This window comes from Aquila chrysaetos, chromosome 10, assembly GCF_900496995.4.
Source record: "Aquila chrysaetos chrysaetos chromosome 10, bAquChr1.4, whole genome shotgun sequence".
NCBI classification, from domain to species: Eukaryota; Metazoa; Chordata; class Aves; order Accipitriformes; family Accipitridae; genus Aquila; species Aquila chrysaetos.
This window is the reverse complement of record NC_044013.1, coordinates 22,533,282-22,549,692: the sequence shown is the minus strand read 5'-3', so window position 1 is coordinate 22,549,692 and position 16,411 is coordinate 22,533,282. Positions and strand designations below refer to the sequence as shown.

Here is a 16,411-nt window from a genome sequence, read left to right as displayed (position 1 = left end):
AATTCAGGAAAAAAGATCCAGTGCTTTGAGGCTACAATCACACAACTGCTTCCTGAAAAAGATGGGATTAACTGACAGCTAAATCTACCTTTGTATTTTCAAAGGTACAAACTTCCTGTTTATATAAGCAACTCACTTAAGCATCTTCCTTCTTAACTGGACATAGCTCTGCATAAGGGATAGTACACAATAGTAAACATTATAGTAGTATATAGGATAGTAAGTGCTGAGACAGTTGGTGCAGTGATGTGGGACTGGAGCTGTGGCATACACAAGTGGCTCAATTTCTTAGACAACTATATTACCCCAGGAACCAAAGGTTATTCGCTATTAAGTATTAACAGCTGCAGATGCAAAATTCACTTCAAATGAACCTTAAATCCCTTAATGTACAGCAACCTAAGTTTCATCAAAATTATTTCATTTACCATACATGTTTGCACTTACCTGGAAGGAGCAACGCCTACTAAATTAGGACCCAGCCCTCTAAACAGAGAACGAGGACCTTCCTTTTGCAAGATCATCCTAGAAAACAAAAAAGTGACAATACTATAACATTCACATCAAAATGAAGGAATGCACTGACTATCATAACTACATCATTTTAAGCTTTACTCTGTGTAAAACTTGCACAATAACTGACAATGCAATCCTGACCACAAAAGATTAGTCATTTCCTAGAATCAGCATAAAATAAAATTCTATTATTGCTTGACATGCCGTAGGAATCCAGGAACTAAATGCAGAAGTAAAGCCTTATGATGTCAGTACAGACTTTCCTCAAAGATAGAAACACATACATACATGGAGTTATCTGTCATTATGAAGTTAAAGAAAGTGTCCTTTTATCAGGGAGAAAATACTAAGCATGCAAATGTTCACATTCCTGTAGGTTGTAGATTGTTCAGGTGACAAAAATATTTGATTCTATTCTACATTCCTTTCATCATCCTTTAGCTCCCAATGTTTGGAAACTTTTTTAGGTGGGAGGGACAGGGGGTGAAGGACAAGAGAGGAAGAGAGGAGAGAGACTTATGAAAGTTCAGTTACAGCAAGTTGTATGCCTTCTGAGAGCAGCTCAGGAAGATGTTAGCTCTACTGCTTATCATGCCCAGCCAGGGACATCTTTCACAACCTATTATCTACTCTTCTTAAAATGACAGACACTGCAACATGGCTTTGCATGTGCTACCCTGCTTTGATTCTACAAGACTCCTAACAGTATGCTACATGAAGTTACAGCCAGGAGTTAGAGGAAAGCAGCCTTTCAGATACAAAGTCCTGCCTTCCCCATCCCCATAAATGATTTAAATTCACTAAGCATTCAACTAGGAACCCATTCTCAGCTTTATTATTTTTGTATGATACAGTGATTATTTTGCCTACAGTAAAAGGAAATGGAAACCTCCAATGGGAGAAAGTTGCCCTTCCTTGAGGCTGGCAGGGATACCAGTTCTGAAGTGTTGCCTGTGTGCTCCTACCCAAGCACTGCTGCTGGGCTGTGGAGCCAGTGGCTTCTCCTCTTCAACTCATTCTAGAAAAGACAATCCTTACCTTCCCACGCAAGGTAACTCACTTAAGTTTGAGATTAACTGAAAAAGGAGTGTAATCTGTGCAAAGAGTCACAGCCACAGCACAGCCCTAACATCTTGTGGTAACAGGTCCACTATAAACACAACTCTGGAAAGACTCCTTGGGTGGCAGGGGGGTGTCACCTTCCATCTCTGTGGGATTTACAGAGAAACACAGGGATATGAGCAGTGAATTGAGACCTCAAAAAGAGGCACTACTAGCACTTAAGTGTTTGGAATACCTATCCCATGTAACTGTGGTTTTTAGAAAGAGTGGAAAAGCATTATGCAGCAAGGTACACTGGCACAGTAAGAGGATATCCACTAATAAATATTCAGTTTTAGTAAAATCAATCTGTCCAACAATCTAGATGCTAATCAGACATGGTATTTTAAAAAGTATGGTAGGACATGGGAGGAGAAACAAGGACTATGCATCCCATCACTGCAAATTGCTCTAGCAATTGCTTCAGAAGCAGATTTAAAGTTAAGAATTAACTACTTCACTAGATGTTGCAGAACAGAACACTGTGCTTATTGATTTAGAAACACCAGCCAATACATACAAATTGTTCTGTATATTTCTTCTTCAGAGAAACACACAGGTTAACAAGTCAGTTACTCAAAGCAAACTACCCTTGTATAAATGGTTATTTTGTTTGGAATTTACTATCCAAACACACAAACACCATCTATAGCACTGAAGGAGATTCCAAACCTATTCTGATTTCCAGCAGCTGATTCACCACAGTTCTGCTGCTAAATCAAACGGGAAGTTTGCATTTTTTTTCCAGTAAGCAAAAATAAAATGGTGGTTTTGCACAGCTACCATCACTATTTAGGAATGCTGGCATATAACGTGTCCAGCAACATCTTAGCTTTGCGTCCATAACAATTAGATATGATTTCACTATGTGGGTAGCATTGCTCCACAGCAATAATTGGAGTATTGAACACATACTCAAAAGCACTTTGGAAACACAAATTACTTAGACATGTCTCATCCTAAAAGCATTTCTAACACTTACAGAAGAAATTATTAAAAAGTCTTACCATATTCCAGAGCTCAGCATGGGCACAGCGTCAGATTACAGCAAAGCTGAACACAATTAACATGATCTGCATCCACTTCAAACATGGGTTAAAAATCACTACCACCACAACATCGTGTGTTGCACATATAACACATGCATGTATACAAAGCAGCAGGAACCTCAGTGTCTTAAGAGAAACTTAGGAGTGAAGTGTATCAGGTCTATTTGTTTCTTCTGGATCTACAGTGTCCCAAGACTTGACAGAGCAACAAAGAGTTACAGAAAAGTTGCAGCAGACAGGATTATAATGGTGGTAGTTACTGATGCTCTTGTGCATTCACTGACACCAGCTGCAGGAGTTCCAGAGCCTACACTGAAAATAAGACACAAACTTTTTGCATTGAAGAGCAGATCCCAGTGCCTGCACTGTTTATTGAAAGCACTAAATGGCAAATCCATGGTTGGAAAAGCAACACAAATGCTCCACATGGCCTTAGCTGACCTGCTTATGTCACATGGGGAAGCCTGCATTGGGAGGCCAGTCAGATTTCCATCATCAAGACCTCAGGTTTAAACTCAACAAGATAGTTATGAGAGGCATTTGCAATATGATATACACCACAGATATTTAAGAATAAGGGAATTCGCTTTTGTTGCCAGAGAATGCAGTCACCTGTACCCCAGTTCTGAGTTTGTTTCCTTACAGAGATGCCTTTGAAATCACCTCTGTTGATGCTTAAGATGCAGAAGTGATTTCACAACTGTCAGTTAACTGAAATTCTGCCATCATTTGCCTGATTCACCCTGCTTTTAGACTGAGTATTGTAACCCTTGGAACACTGCACTGGGTTTGATATGAGAAGAGACAACCAAACCCTGACACCTACGAGTCAGAAAATATCAAGTGACAGTAAAAGCATGAGAGTGACAAGAGGGATCCAGTTTGATTTCCCCATTAAACAGCCCTAGTCCCTTAACCAAGAATGATTATGTCCTACACCTACATATTTTTATTGTCACAATCCATTGCCATGTCATTCGGGATTTTTTTATATTTACTGTATTTAAAGACCTTGAAACCCAGAAAAGTTACTTGGCATCTCAGTTGTTTGATACTAACCTGGAAGAAAACACCTCTAAGCAAAGAACAAAAGCAGCAGAAGATACACATTCTTGTATCACAGATAAACAAACAACAGGTCTAAGAAGCAGATTTAAAAAAAACAAAACCAAACAAGCCCTACCAATGAGGTTCATCATGGACTACCCTCTACCTCAGTCTGAATTTGCTTCCTGAGAAGACCAAGTTATTTTAGGTTTTAGGGATGGGTTTAAAGCATAGCAGGCTTCTAGCAGAGGGGCGTGAAACACATCTGTTCATCCTGGTATTCATTCAGATACATTTCTAAACAGAAGATAAATTCATAACCTAACATTCAGGGAAGAAGCTGAAGCACTCAACTTCCATCAAGAGAAGCCAATAAGGCAAGTGTTTTGGATGGAGGTCTCCTTCCTTGTCACAGTCTGAGCCCTTCCTTCCCACATACCTGTTCCAAACACGTTCACCCATCAAACTCTTATATGTAAAAAGGCTCTGAATCAGAACTTCCACAGTAAGAACTATATTCCATTCAAGGAGCTATTTGGGTACAACCTCCATTTACGCAAATCCTATCCACTAACCAGATTAAGCCTAAATCCTACACTGCAACTGCCAGAAGGGGCTCTCTACAAACTACTTCTCACTGATTAAGTGGGGATAGAAGATAGCTGGTCTGAGTCTTATCAAATTCTTTCTAATGCAAGAAGCAGTAGCAGGCTCTTTCTGGAGGAAAACCCCACTCATACCCAAATACTGAAAGTGCCTCCCCGTAACTGGCTAGCTTGAGTCTCCCAGAGTGAAGTGAACCCTGCCTGTGGTCTTTACTAGCAGTCTAACTGTGGCCATACAACTTTCCTGCTGGCTACTGAACATCACAAGCACTGGTGGCAAGGAGAGGAAAGGCAGCACCTCACTGAATGGGGACTACACAGTCAAAACATCCCAGATCATGGCAAAATCTGGCCTTACCTATCTCTTACTAGCTCTAAAAAAGTGTTACTAGTCACACATCCAACAGAAGATACCAAAAGGTAGGAAGGGTATGGAGTGGTGAAAGTTGAGAGAGACTAACAGAAACTGAGTTAATTTTCATAGGGCTTCTTGCCTCCATATTCAGCAACATCTACAATTTGGACACTAAACAGTTTAAAGAGTCTTATACTAACACTTTTTTAGGATGAAAATAGAGTCTGGCACTTAAGTGTTAGAGTGCTCCAAGTGAGTTTTGTGGACGCAGTTTGGAGCTGTGAATTGTGCAGAGTATACATGCTCTGGCTAATTCAAGGTACAAACTCAAGTATGAAGGACATTTGGAAAAGTGGAATGTAAAACTTAATTACAGTTAAAAGGCAAAATATAGGAAGTCATTTCATGGTAGCATCATGACAGACATAAGAGCCTGAATCCTTCATACAGATTCATCCAACACACCTCTCTTCCGCCCTCCCCCAAATGAATGAAAAACCTGGTAACATGTGCACTCACTTCAAACAATGGAGAGGTCCAGGAGAAATTCTAGTTACTCGATTGATGCTAGCACCATTCACAGCATTGAGATGGACTTCAGAGATGTAGAGAGTCACAGAGGAGGACTGCAATCGTGTTTTCACAACTTCCAGTGGGCATGTCAGAATTGCACCAACAGTACCTCCACATCTGCAAAAAGAAATAGGATCATCACATTCTTAACTGCAAAGAAACTGAAGGATACATTCACATATAATTAACATTATACTCAACACAGTCAAATTGCAAAAGGTGAAGAAACAACTGGAACATGTGTGACAATGCTGCAGTTATTTGCCTTTTAAGGCAAGCAAACTGTTAAATCAGTTTAACCCCACAACTTGGGAGAAAAAATTTAAACAGACAAAAATATAGTTTCCCAAAGTAGCAAAGGTGTACAGTCTTCAGTACATGCTGTTCAAATCAGTTCTGGAAATCAGCTCAGTATCTGAAATGTTTAACTTCTTATGGTAAATTTTAACTTTTTGAATGTTTAGTGCGCTCCTGACCACAAACAAGGTGCCAAAAATCCTTAAGGGTAGAAAAGATTTATGCACTATGCACACAGGGCTACATGTAAAACCTGCGGTGTGGCAATTTAATAAAATTAAAATACTTATGAAGACATCTTCAGAACTCCATTTGTATTTTGGGTATTGTACCATGAAAGCAACAATTCCGAGTGTTTCCTGAGTTCTGCCCATTACAGCAAGACAGACTAGATTCTGAGTACAGAATACTGTAGAGTAGAACCTGGGAAGACAAAAGAGCTTTAAGTGGCTAACCAGGTGAAGACTAGCAGATTTTGCTTCAGTCTGCCACTCGTTTCTGTGAGCAAGCCAAGGCAAGCTGTGCATAACTTGTGCTGACACTGGAGTTACTCCCATTCTGCTAGAGCAGGACAAAGCCAAGAACACACCACCTTTTAGCATCTCTGCTCAGAGGATTCTTCTGGTGCTTGTTCATAATCCACTTAATATCTACACTCTTATCTGTTTAACTACGATCATATACAGCCTCTGAGCAAAAAATATCAAATCCACAAATTGATTCCAAAGACAACCCCAAATTCCTTGACATTACCATTACAAAAAAAGTGCTTCCCTTGAACCTTTTCTGAGATCAGTATTCTTAACTTTGCAAAATACCCTTCTTAAAACTATGACCAAGACACTATATGCCCCTTTAAAAAAAAAAGAAGAACAAACACCAAAAAAACCAAACCTAGATTTAAATTAGGGTGTTAATTAATGCTATTAACAACTCAGTCTGAAACCCACTAACACACAAATACAATTGGTACTAAATTCAAAGGGCCCAGCATTCACTTCTCTGATGCAATAACTAGTGTTTGATTCTGACAAGATAGTTACCAGCTGTTTTGTTGTAACATGAGAGGCTCAAACACCCCTGAAACCTTTAAAAACCTGTAAGACTTGTTTAGTAGTATTTTTTAAATAATGTCTTCCAAAATGCAAAGGAGAGTTTTCAGTACAAATTAGGAATAATAGCTAAGACTCAAGATCTCCTATAAGCTTTCATCGGAAGGGAGTTTTTAGTCTGTTCACTCTTCTACCGCAGAGAACACCAGAAATAATGGTAGTTGTCAGCACAGCACTGCATCATAAAAAAACTAACCTGTTTGTCTGAATTGAACTGACAATACCAAACACCTGCAAAGTAGGATAATGTTTGATGATGTTCACTTAATGTTCCATTTAAACCTAGTGACCTAGAGGTATCCTATTACTAAGCCTAATGGCATCTTGTCCCACCCCTAACTCCAACATTAGACTGAAGTCTACTCTCTTCCAAGTTTTAACTGAGGAAAGAAATCAAGTTTCTTTGTCAGTCTGGAAAAACATGTTCTCACAGCAGACGGAAGACGGTCTTCTGGTGTGCACTGCACACATGCAGTAACAGACTGATACTGCTTTTAGAGTAGCATGTTTACTCTTCTAATGGTAAGCTATAAATAGACTTTTTAAAATAAGAGTTGCATGAAGAGACAGACTAGATGCACTAATATTTATTTTAGCCAGCATTGGAAGCAGTAGGAGCCTGTAACATGTTAAGGTTCATGATATGAATGCATGAGAACCACAGGTAGGCCAGCCCTGAAAACGAACTTGACATGGAGCTTTAGAGCTTGAGCATCTTCAAGACAGTCAGCAAGTTACTGTGCTTCCTGCAGTTCAAGAGCAGATACTGCTGTATGGTAATGTGACTGTGCAGGCAATATAGCAATTCAGCTTTAGAGTTTATTTCCTTTCTTGCAAGCCCTCTGTTTCTGATCCCCTCAAGCCTACTCCCTTTAAGATCTTTCTGCATTTGATTTTGGACAGGTCACATGAGGACTTGTTTTCAAGCAACAGTAATCGCAAGAGAAAGCACGTGGTATGGTTTATATTAATGAGATAAATACTATGGAAGGGGGAAGAAAGGAGGAGGAAAAAACCTGGGCTGCATTCTTCAACAGGGCTTGGAATTTTGAACCTTTAACACTACTGGCTCCACAGCTACATCACACTGGAAAAACTTTCCAAAGTTGAAGATTAACACTGACCTGGAGCTTGTATCCTGCATGCTCCCCTGCACCACACCCAAATCACCACAAGGGATGCCTGACTGCAACAACACTGCTGTCAGACATTCACTGTGGATGGGTTAGAAATACTTCATTCAGCAATGGATTACTAGACTACTAGGGAAGAGGGCAGACATACAGCTACTCAATGCTCGTTCTTTTTAAGTCTGCCTACATCAAGCACTGTTCAGTGATAACCAGCTGATGTAACAGCAGCCAGCACTATTTTTACATGCATCATAAGGAAGTAGCAGATCACCTGCCTCCCTTTAAGAACTGTGCATCCTTTACCTGCACCACATTCTGTCATTCAAGTCATTTCAAATAATCAGCTCTTGGCAGTTTCTTACTGTTGTGTTGTTGGGTGGTTGTTTTGGTTTTTTTGTTGGTTTTTTTTTTTCTTCTTCTTTAAACAGTTTAAGATGTCTCAACTGAACCTGAGAATATTCTGAATGTCTGCTGCTAACTATTGATAGTTTGGATTAAAATTCTCCTCTGTCCCCTATCTTCAAGATCTCAAATTGCTACTTATAAGTGAGGAAAGCAGAAGAGTTTTATAGTGCTATGTGGTTCTGTATTGCTTACAAACAAGTCTTTGCAAAATCCCCAATTTCTACTTCTGTCAAAATGTAATACCTTACTCTCCCAGCCCTCAAAAAGCTCCATATAATAAAGAAAGCATCTGGAATTAAAGAGTGGAAGAAAGTCCCCAAATGTTGAGGAAACAGACCCTGCTCAGTAGTCACAAGATCCACTGAGTTTGAACTGAACCACTAAATGAATTCAATAACTATGCACCCTGTACAAATAAGCAACTTCTAAGCAGCATGCCAGCTCTTCTGTCACCAGCATCAATGACAGTGTATTTTACTTAGAAATATTTCCGGCCTTGTTTATTTAACACACTAGAAATACTGTGAAAGAAACAGCTACTTCTTTGTGCTCCAAGTCCTGGCAGGCCATTAACAGCCAGTCACCAGCTCCAGCTTAGCAAAAGTGTTCTAGACTGCTGCCACCCTTCCTGCTACCCTCCTCACCAGCTCAAATTAAGGGGAGTTTTTTTTAGTTTGTGGTTTAAGACAATTAGGCAGTAGCACAGTTTCAAAAAATATTTTTTAAGAGTTAGAAAATCATTAGATTTCTTCTCCTCAGTAACATAGGTGGGATTTTGTAAACTACTTAAGAAATTTCTACTACCTAAAACCACACTGGGCTTCAGCATCCCCAGTCATATACTAGGCTCCAACTGTGACTTGTGAGAACAAGTAGGTAAGCAAATACACTCCTGCTGACAGAGTATAAATTGGAAGAAGGGCAAAACCCGAGACACTCGTCTGTCTGAACATTTACAGCAGTTTCTAATGAATGCTGTTCAGAAGACCACTTGCTCATCTTACCTATCCTAAATCTGACATTTGCCTCTAATCAATGTTTACTACAAGCATTTTTCAGCTTTGCCAAGTAAGTATAAGAAAAACTTGCAAAGCTGACTTTCATCAGAAACACCACATCATACAAGGGCATGAGAATCCACCTGTAGGTCCCAAGTAATCTGAAGGGCAGAAGAGCAAAGTTCAGTAGGTAAATCCACAAAAATAAATACACAGGTAAAAAAGGAAGATTAAAATCCCACTACTATTAACACAGTCAAGTCAGAGAATTAAATCTGTAGCTTAAACTGTACAAGGCGGCACAGGAGACATTGCACTCAGTGAAACAGATACAGAGACAAGCAGTTATTGTCTAACTTGCAGGATTGTGACAAACTTAAAACAACAGCAAAACTAAGAACAGTTGTCCCTTTGACATCTGTCGGACAGAAGAATATAGGAAGATGGCAATGCTCTCCTAAACTGCAGCTTATTCCAGAGAGCACCCATTAAAAAAAACAACAAACATTTAATTTGATCCCTAACATGCATTTAGAAATCCATCACCTTACCAGATTAATAGAAACAAACCTGGAACTATTTGGCCTTTAAACTCTGCTAGCAACACAGACACACTATTGACAACTATTTTCTCCAGATAAACCCGTATTATTTGTGAGACACTGCAAGGAAAGAAATATGCACATGCTTCAAAAACCTAATCCTGTTTGGCATTCAAATCCCAGGGTCTATTTCCAGAGATGGTTGAACAAGAAAGCCTTCTTCTGTTATTACAAGTTGAGGGTATCTGCTAAGGAATCACTGCCTTTGTCCAGAGTAGTTGACTATCTTCTACTGTTACCTTACATCCCTGTGAGTAAAAGCAAAGACAGCTCCAGCATGGGTTAGAGTCTCAACTTCAGCCACTGGACTGTCTATAAATGCACCAAAGCACATTAATATTCCCAAAACTGGCATCAGCTGACCTAGCATTGAAACTGTCAGTGGAAGAATTTTTTTTATTCCTTCAGATAATTATGTAATTTATAAAAATAAAAGATGAGGCCACATAGCGCTAGCCTCAGATTCACCTTTCACAGTATTTGTAACCACAGCCTCAAAGACTCAAAGATAACCCTTGACCCTGTTATCTTGGGTCTACATTCATTCATTCATGTATTTTACCAGCTGTTTCTCTTTCCTGTATGAAAATGAAAGTTCCATGCAAATACTGGCTGCCAAGAGAAACAGCAAGAAAATTGAGCTCAAAATTCTGTCAAAAGAAACAAAACCCAACCCAAACAGAACTCCTTCTAATCTCTTCATCACTTACTGCAAATTCAGGTGCCAAATGTATCAAAAATTTCATAAAGCTGTCTTCTAACACATGAGTAACTTCCATATCAACAGATGAAGTTACAAGTTCGGATATGAAGTTTACCATATCCCTCTTTTGAGGGCATTTAAGGGCTTTAGCAAGTACAACTTTCAGAAATAGCAAGAATGTGTCTCATTAATCCTGAATTTTCAGGGTTCTCCTGTTATTACACTGCTAAACTTGTACATTATACACCTTTCCATCTTTAGCATTAATATGATGACTACGAGTACTGGCCACCAGAAAGCCCTAAACCCCTTATTCACCAATTATGGGTTTGTTGCCAAAACTTAGGAAGCGTAAATTAAGCTAACATCCTTAAACTAAAAATACTAATCAAACTTGCTATTTCTAATTAACAGCATAAAAATAAAATTCCCCTGATGTAGATTTCTGTATGTCAGCACAAGTGAAAACAGGAAAAACACCACAAGGGGAACAAGCATCACTGGGTCCCATTGTCCAAAACAATCATCAACATGTACCATGTAGCTTCTATTAAGAACCAGGGTAAATAAATATTTACAACAACATTTGTGTTAAGTAAAAACAGCTGAAAACATCAGTCATCTAGAAGGAAATATGAGGAACACACCAGCTTCACAGTTTCTCAAGTACTGACAGCAGTTTTCATGCAATTTGGTAACCTCGTGGAGCAAAACCCAAGCTACTCAGTGCTTTAAACAAACACTGTCTTATTCTGCATAGAAGAGTATCTGAACACAAAAATAACCTGAAGTTTGGAATGGAAACTAACCTTCTTCTATGCCTTACAACAGGAAGAACTCATTCTGAAAGACATCCAGGGTTATGGCAGGAATGTATTTTAGGGTAGAGGGGAGTCCAAGAGCTTGGCAGCTCAGTTATGGCTCAAGTGGCTATTTTCTGAAAACGAGTAAAAAAAGTCCCTGTCACCCAACTACCTGCTACATTATTCATTAATATCTTCTTAAATCAAAAAAATCCAAGGGTCTTTCACCTTTACTTCATACATTTCAACAGTATCCAATCTTTCTGAAGAATTCAAACATTTATCTTACATATATTTTCTGAATCTGAACTATTTCAGCCACTGCAGGGATTTGCTAAGAACCTCTGTCAGAGTGATTTACGTTACAGATCAGTTTGAGACAGTTCTATAATCAGGACAAAGAAACAAGAGACTCTCCCCTGGACTCCTTCACATATTAGAGAACAGCCAACTTTCTGCAAGAAACACCAAGAGTACAGAAAGAATTAAGAAGTAAACCTGAGACCGTCCAACCATGAACTCAGAAAAGCAGCTGTCCATCTCCTAACCCAAAACAGTCCCTCCTCTGCTGAGGGACCAAAGCCCAGGCAAGTTCCCATGCCCTAATGGAAGTTTGTATGGTACAGAATTACTGTCATAAGCTTTCTAGAAATGAAGAATAAATCATGAAAACCTAGAAATTATTTTTGTAGCCAACACCTGAATTTTCATTCAATGTACCAATTATGATTGCAAGCAGGTATGCCCACAACATATTAATCTTCCCTATAAAGCAAAACATTAAGGTCTTTCTATTACTTTTTTGTTGTTTTAAGCAGTCCATTAACTAGAAAAGCATGTAAGTGTGTAATTTACATACTTGAACTAAAATGTTCATCTAAAGTCTACATTTCAATCACAAGACTTTGTAATTTAAGGATGCAGAATGTTCAATTGATTTCTTCTTGGTTTGGAATAAAAGCACCCAAGTTTATACTACCAACATGCTGTCTACAGTGACAACAGCTGCTATTTGAGTAGGAGATGGAATAACAGAAGATATGCAAAAAAATCTACAGCTTGATTCCTGAAACAGAGGAGTCCTGAGCAATGCAACCAAGTAGCTCAGAAGAAAAAAAAAAAAAAACAAAACCAAAAAAACCCCCAAGAGTTTCACCTGAAACACAATTTTGTATCATGATCCAACACTACAGGTGTCCAGCTAGATCCTGCTCCCACAAGGACAAGATACTACTAGCAAATGGAGCTGTGGTAACTATGGTTTGTGGAAAGAGAACCTAACAAATAGGGGTATCATGACAAAATATGAGCTAAGTAAGTGATTTCAAATGTGTCACAGCATGAAACTAAACTCCAGGTACACTATCAATCCATTCAGGTATGCTCTCTGCACTTACTCTTCAGTATAGAGTGCACAGTGGCAGTTTTGAATACAGCCTAGAAAACTACGCTTAGGACAGCAAAGATACTGCATAGAACCAATTGCTTACAAATTCTATCAGTTAAAACTACTTTACTTTAAGGAATGTGTTCTTAAAAGTTAGTAACTTTTTTTTTTTATTAAAAAGGAATTCTTTCTTTTTCTACCTCATTTCCTGTAAGTGTGATGCTCTTCTCATGCTATGCATTTTCTGCTTCTAAATGCAACTGCTGTTATTTTTACATATAGAACTTCAGAGAATATCCTATTTACAAAAAGTCAAGGAAGTCCAAGTAGTATGTGCAGGGAGGGGTTTCATGTAAATGAAGTAGTACTTTGCTGTTATATTGGCTAATGCATGAACTAATCCAGCAAAATCATTCAATGAGCTTTCTTTTCTAGAAAAAAAATGCACCACTTGAATTCAGTGATGGTGCGAGAAACTACATTAAAGCTATTCCAAAATGAGTACTAAATTGTTTCTTTTTAGACTTAGACTTAGTATTTCTGTGACAAAATATTGGTTGTATTTACAATTAACATGCAGTTATTAAACACAGATGGGATTCTTAAAAATGGAACTACTTGACTAAGAATTACTTTAGAAAAAACAAAGCAAGTAGTAACTGCTGAGTAATTCCCTCACCATCACTGCCCCAGTGGCCAGCACTGCTAAGAGTCTATCAAACCTGTTGGAAAGGGATAAGGATGCAGAGATAGAAAAAAAGGAATGAGGGGAAAAAATTATTATAAATATAAAACTAACTTCCAACATAAACCTGTAATGGCCCAGAAGCATTGCAGACAGTTGTTGAATTGGTCATGAAACAACCTAGGCAGCTACAAAAAACCCCAGGATGGCCCCACCTACTTTACTAAAACAGCAATGTCATCAGTTACAATTTCATTACAGAAAGCAGAAATTGAAGACTGAACTTAGACATTACAAAAAAAGGCCAGCAGATCGAGATAGTCCTGTTATTTCCATATAGTCTCTAGTGAAAACTACAGGAAAAAGCTTCCTTCCTTTTTCTTAAAGTTTCACTGAAGATTAAAGATCACTCAGGTGATCTGTAGTTCACCATGCTCACAAAGAAGTCTTGAGATGACCCTAAATAACTTTACTGCTAAATGTGACAAATATACACCAATAGCTTTGCTGAACTAAGGTTATAGGAAACGTGTGGCTGGCACATGAGGGAACGTCATTCAGCCTTTTCCTCACAGTATAACCCTTGACCCAACTGGCCAGCAGCTAACTGTAGACCAGACTTCTCTGCAAAAAATAGGAATGAACAAGTTGAGCTGAGCAATCTTCATCCAGTCTTAAGTTTCAAGTTTATAAACCTTCTCTACCATTACACATGATTCTGCACAGTAAACTCCCCTGTGCAGAGCTATCGAGTTAAAGCACTACAATAAGGCAGCACTCCTCCTACTGCTTTTCTGAACGTTTACAAGGATGTGAAGTCTGAAGGAAGAGTACACACTACTACATCTTGGGCCTCCAGCTGCACAATCACTCTCCTCTTAAACAGAGTGCCAAAAATTAGGGGGGTGAAGAAGCACCCACATAAACTCTAAGTCAGGTGCGTAACACTGCAAACTCACCCAGACCTGCTCAAAGGAAACACTGTATTATTCTTCCACCTCAAACACCTCAGTCCAGAGGCAGTGAATTAATTTTGTCAAGAAGGAACACAAATGGAAATCTAAGCTTCAAGCTCTCTCATGGGATGCAAAGCATGTTCTCACTCTGCCACTTCTCCCACTTTGGCACAGCCATGCTCACCACCCAGCCAAACAGGATCTCCAACTTTCTCTTTTAAGCTAGGTGCTCCTCCCACTCTATCCCTGGAGGGGCCACAGGCTGTGTAACCGCATACATCCCGAGCATTACAAGGCTTAAAAAGATGAAGAGAGACTAACACCTGCAACAGAACAAGAGTTACCTCAAACCTAACCAAGGCTACATGGGCCACATCTTCACGTCTAGCTATATTCGTCCCTCCGTTTTCTTCTTCGTGGGCAGAAAGCTGCATGACCACGTCAAGCCCCACACCTAAAAGCAGTACACACCAGAGCGTTGAAATGCATTCAAGCAACACGCACGGCGGCATGTTTGGGCAGCCTCTCCAATGCAGTGGGGGAGCCCACGCAGAGGGGGCTCAGCGTGTTTCTCCGTGGAAACGCCAGATAACGGACAAACTCCTGGAATGGCGATCAGAGGAAAGGGGTTATTTTTTAGGGGAAACCTTCAACCCCGCTTCCCCCAAGGGCCCACCAACCACCCGCACGTTCCCCGTGACAAAACGCAACACCGGGGGCCGGGCCTGGCAGGCACCACACGCCGGCGGCGCGCCCAGGCTCCCAGCGAGGGCCAGTGCCGCCTGCCCGGGCGGCCGGAGCCCCGCACAGGCCTGGGCCCAAACGCGCGCAACCGGCCCGGGGCAGGCCCGGGAACGGCCTCAGGGCGCCGGCCGGGAAGCGGCGCGCTGGGAGCGCCTCGGCGCGGCCTACCGCCCCCCGCCTCTGCGGCCCCCTCCCCACGGCGGGGACCCCCCCCCCGCCAGGCACAGAGGAGGGGCGGCAGCGCCCCGCAGCGCTCCGGGGGCGCCTGCGCAGCGCTCCCGCCCCCCCCGCGGGGCCCCCGCGACGCCACCGGGCAGCCGCTCCAGGCCGCGGCCGAGCCCCCGGCCGCCGCACCAGCGCGCCCGCCCACCTCCTACGCCAGGCCGGGGCCGGCGGGCTCAGCAGCGGGGCAGGAGCCCCACAGCCGCTGGGAGGGGGTCCGGGAAAACCCCGCAGGAGCCATTTCCGGGGGATGGGGCGCAGGGCGGCGCCCACCACACGTCCCGCTCTGTTGGGGCGGCGGAGCCTGTGAGGAAGGGGAGGGTGGGCGGCCGGCCCCACCTGACAGCCAGCGCGGAAGGACCAGGATCGGTACCGCGCCCGCTCCCCAGCCGGACGGCGGCTTCACCTACCCGCCGGCGAAGAGATGCACCAGGGTATCTCTCTGGCTCATTCTCGTCGCCTGCGCCCGGGCGGGAGGGAGGGCTGCCGGGCGCTTCCGCCCCGCGCTCGACCGAGCCGCTCCTTGCAGGGCTCAGCATAAATACGCACCGTGGCCGCGCGGCTTCCTGCGGGGGGGGGGGGGGGCAGGCAGGCGGCCTCGCTCCGCCTCCCGCTCGGAGCCGCTGCAGCAGCCGCTGGGCGTGGGGGCCTTCCTCATGAATATGCAACGAGGGCCCCCCCCCCCCGAGGTAAGCAGAGTCCGCCATTGGCTGGAGGGGTGCGACGTCACCGCCGCGCTCCGCCTCATAAGCTGAGCGCGGAGGCCGTTAGCGGCTGTCTCGAGGCGGCGGCTGGGCGCGCGTGGGGTGGCTGTAAGGGGCCGGGCCCTGCGGGGTCCCTGCTGTAAGCGCCTCTTTTGGGGGTCTCCGCTCCTTTTTCCTTCCCCTCCGGCGGGCCCACAGCCCGCCACGGCCGCGGGCTCCCCTCCTGAGGCGCGGGCTGGCCCTCAGGGAAGGTCACGTGCAGCAGCTGCGGAAAACAGGGAAAGAGGGACGTGAAAAACGACCCCGGCCCTTCAGCGCCCGAAAGCAGTGGCGCCAGCAAGGCGTGCAGCGGCCTTAGTTTTTGCATTGTAGGTCATATCCTCAGCGTGAAATGTATATTGGCTTTCGCAAAAC

At 42.4% G+C, this 16,411-nt stretch overlaps 1 protein-coding gene across 2 annotated transcripts in view; it reads right to left on the bottom strand.

Moving 5' to 3' along the window:
- SLC25A36 (solute carrier family 25 member 36) overlaps positions 1-15,881 on the bottom strand; it is a 33,922-nt gene extending 18,041 nt beyond the window's left edge. The window contains exons 1-3 of one of the 2 annotated variants that reach the window (XM_030028058.2): positions 15,704-15,881; positions 5,193-5,363; positions 448-525 (exon numbers count right to left, since the gene is read on the bottom strand). In XM_030028058.2, coding sequence (XP_029883918.1) covers positions 448-525; positions 5,193-5,363; positions 15,704-15,744 — 290 coding nt within the window. In that variant the 5' untranslated portion in view covers positions 15,745-15,881. Of the gene's footprint in view, positions 1-447; positions 526-5,192; positions 5,364-14,831; positions 14,931-15,703 lie in introns of those variants that run through there. The other variant, XM_041126553.1, reaches the window with a different exon arrangement.
- Positions 15,882-16,411: the final 530 nt, after the last annotated feature.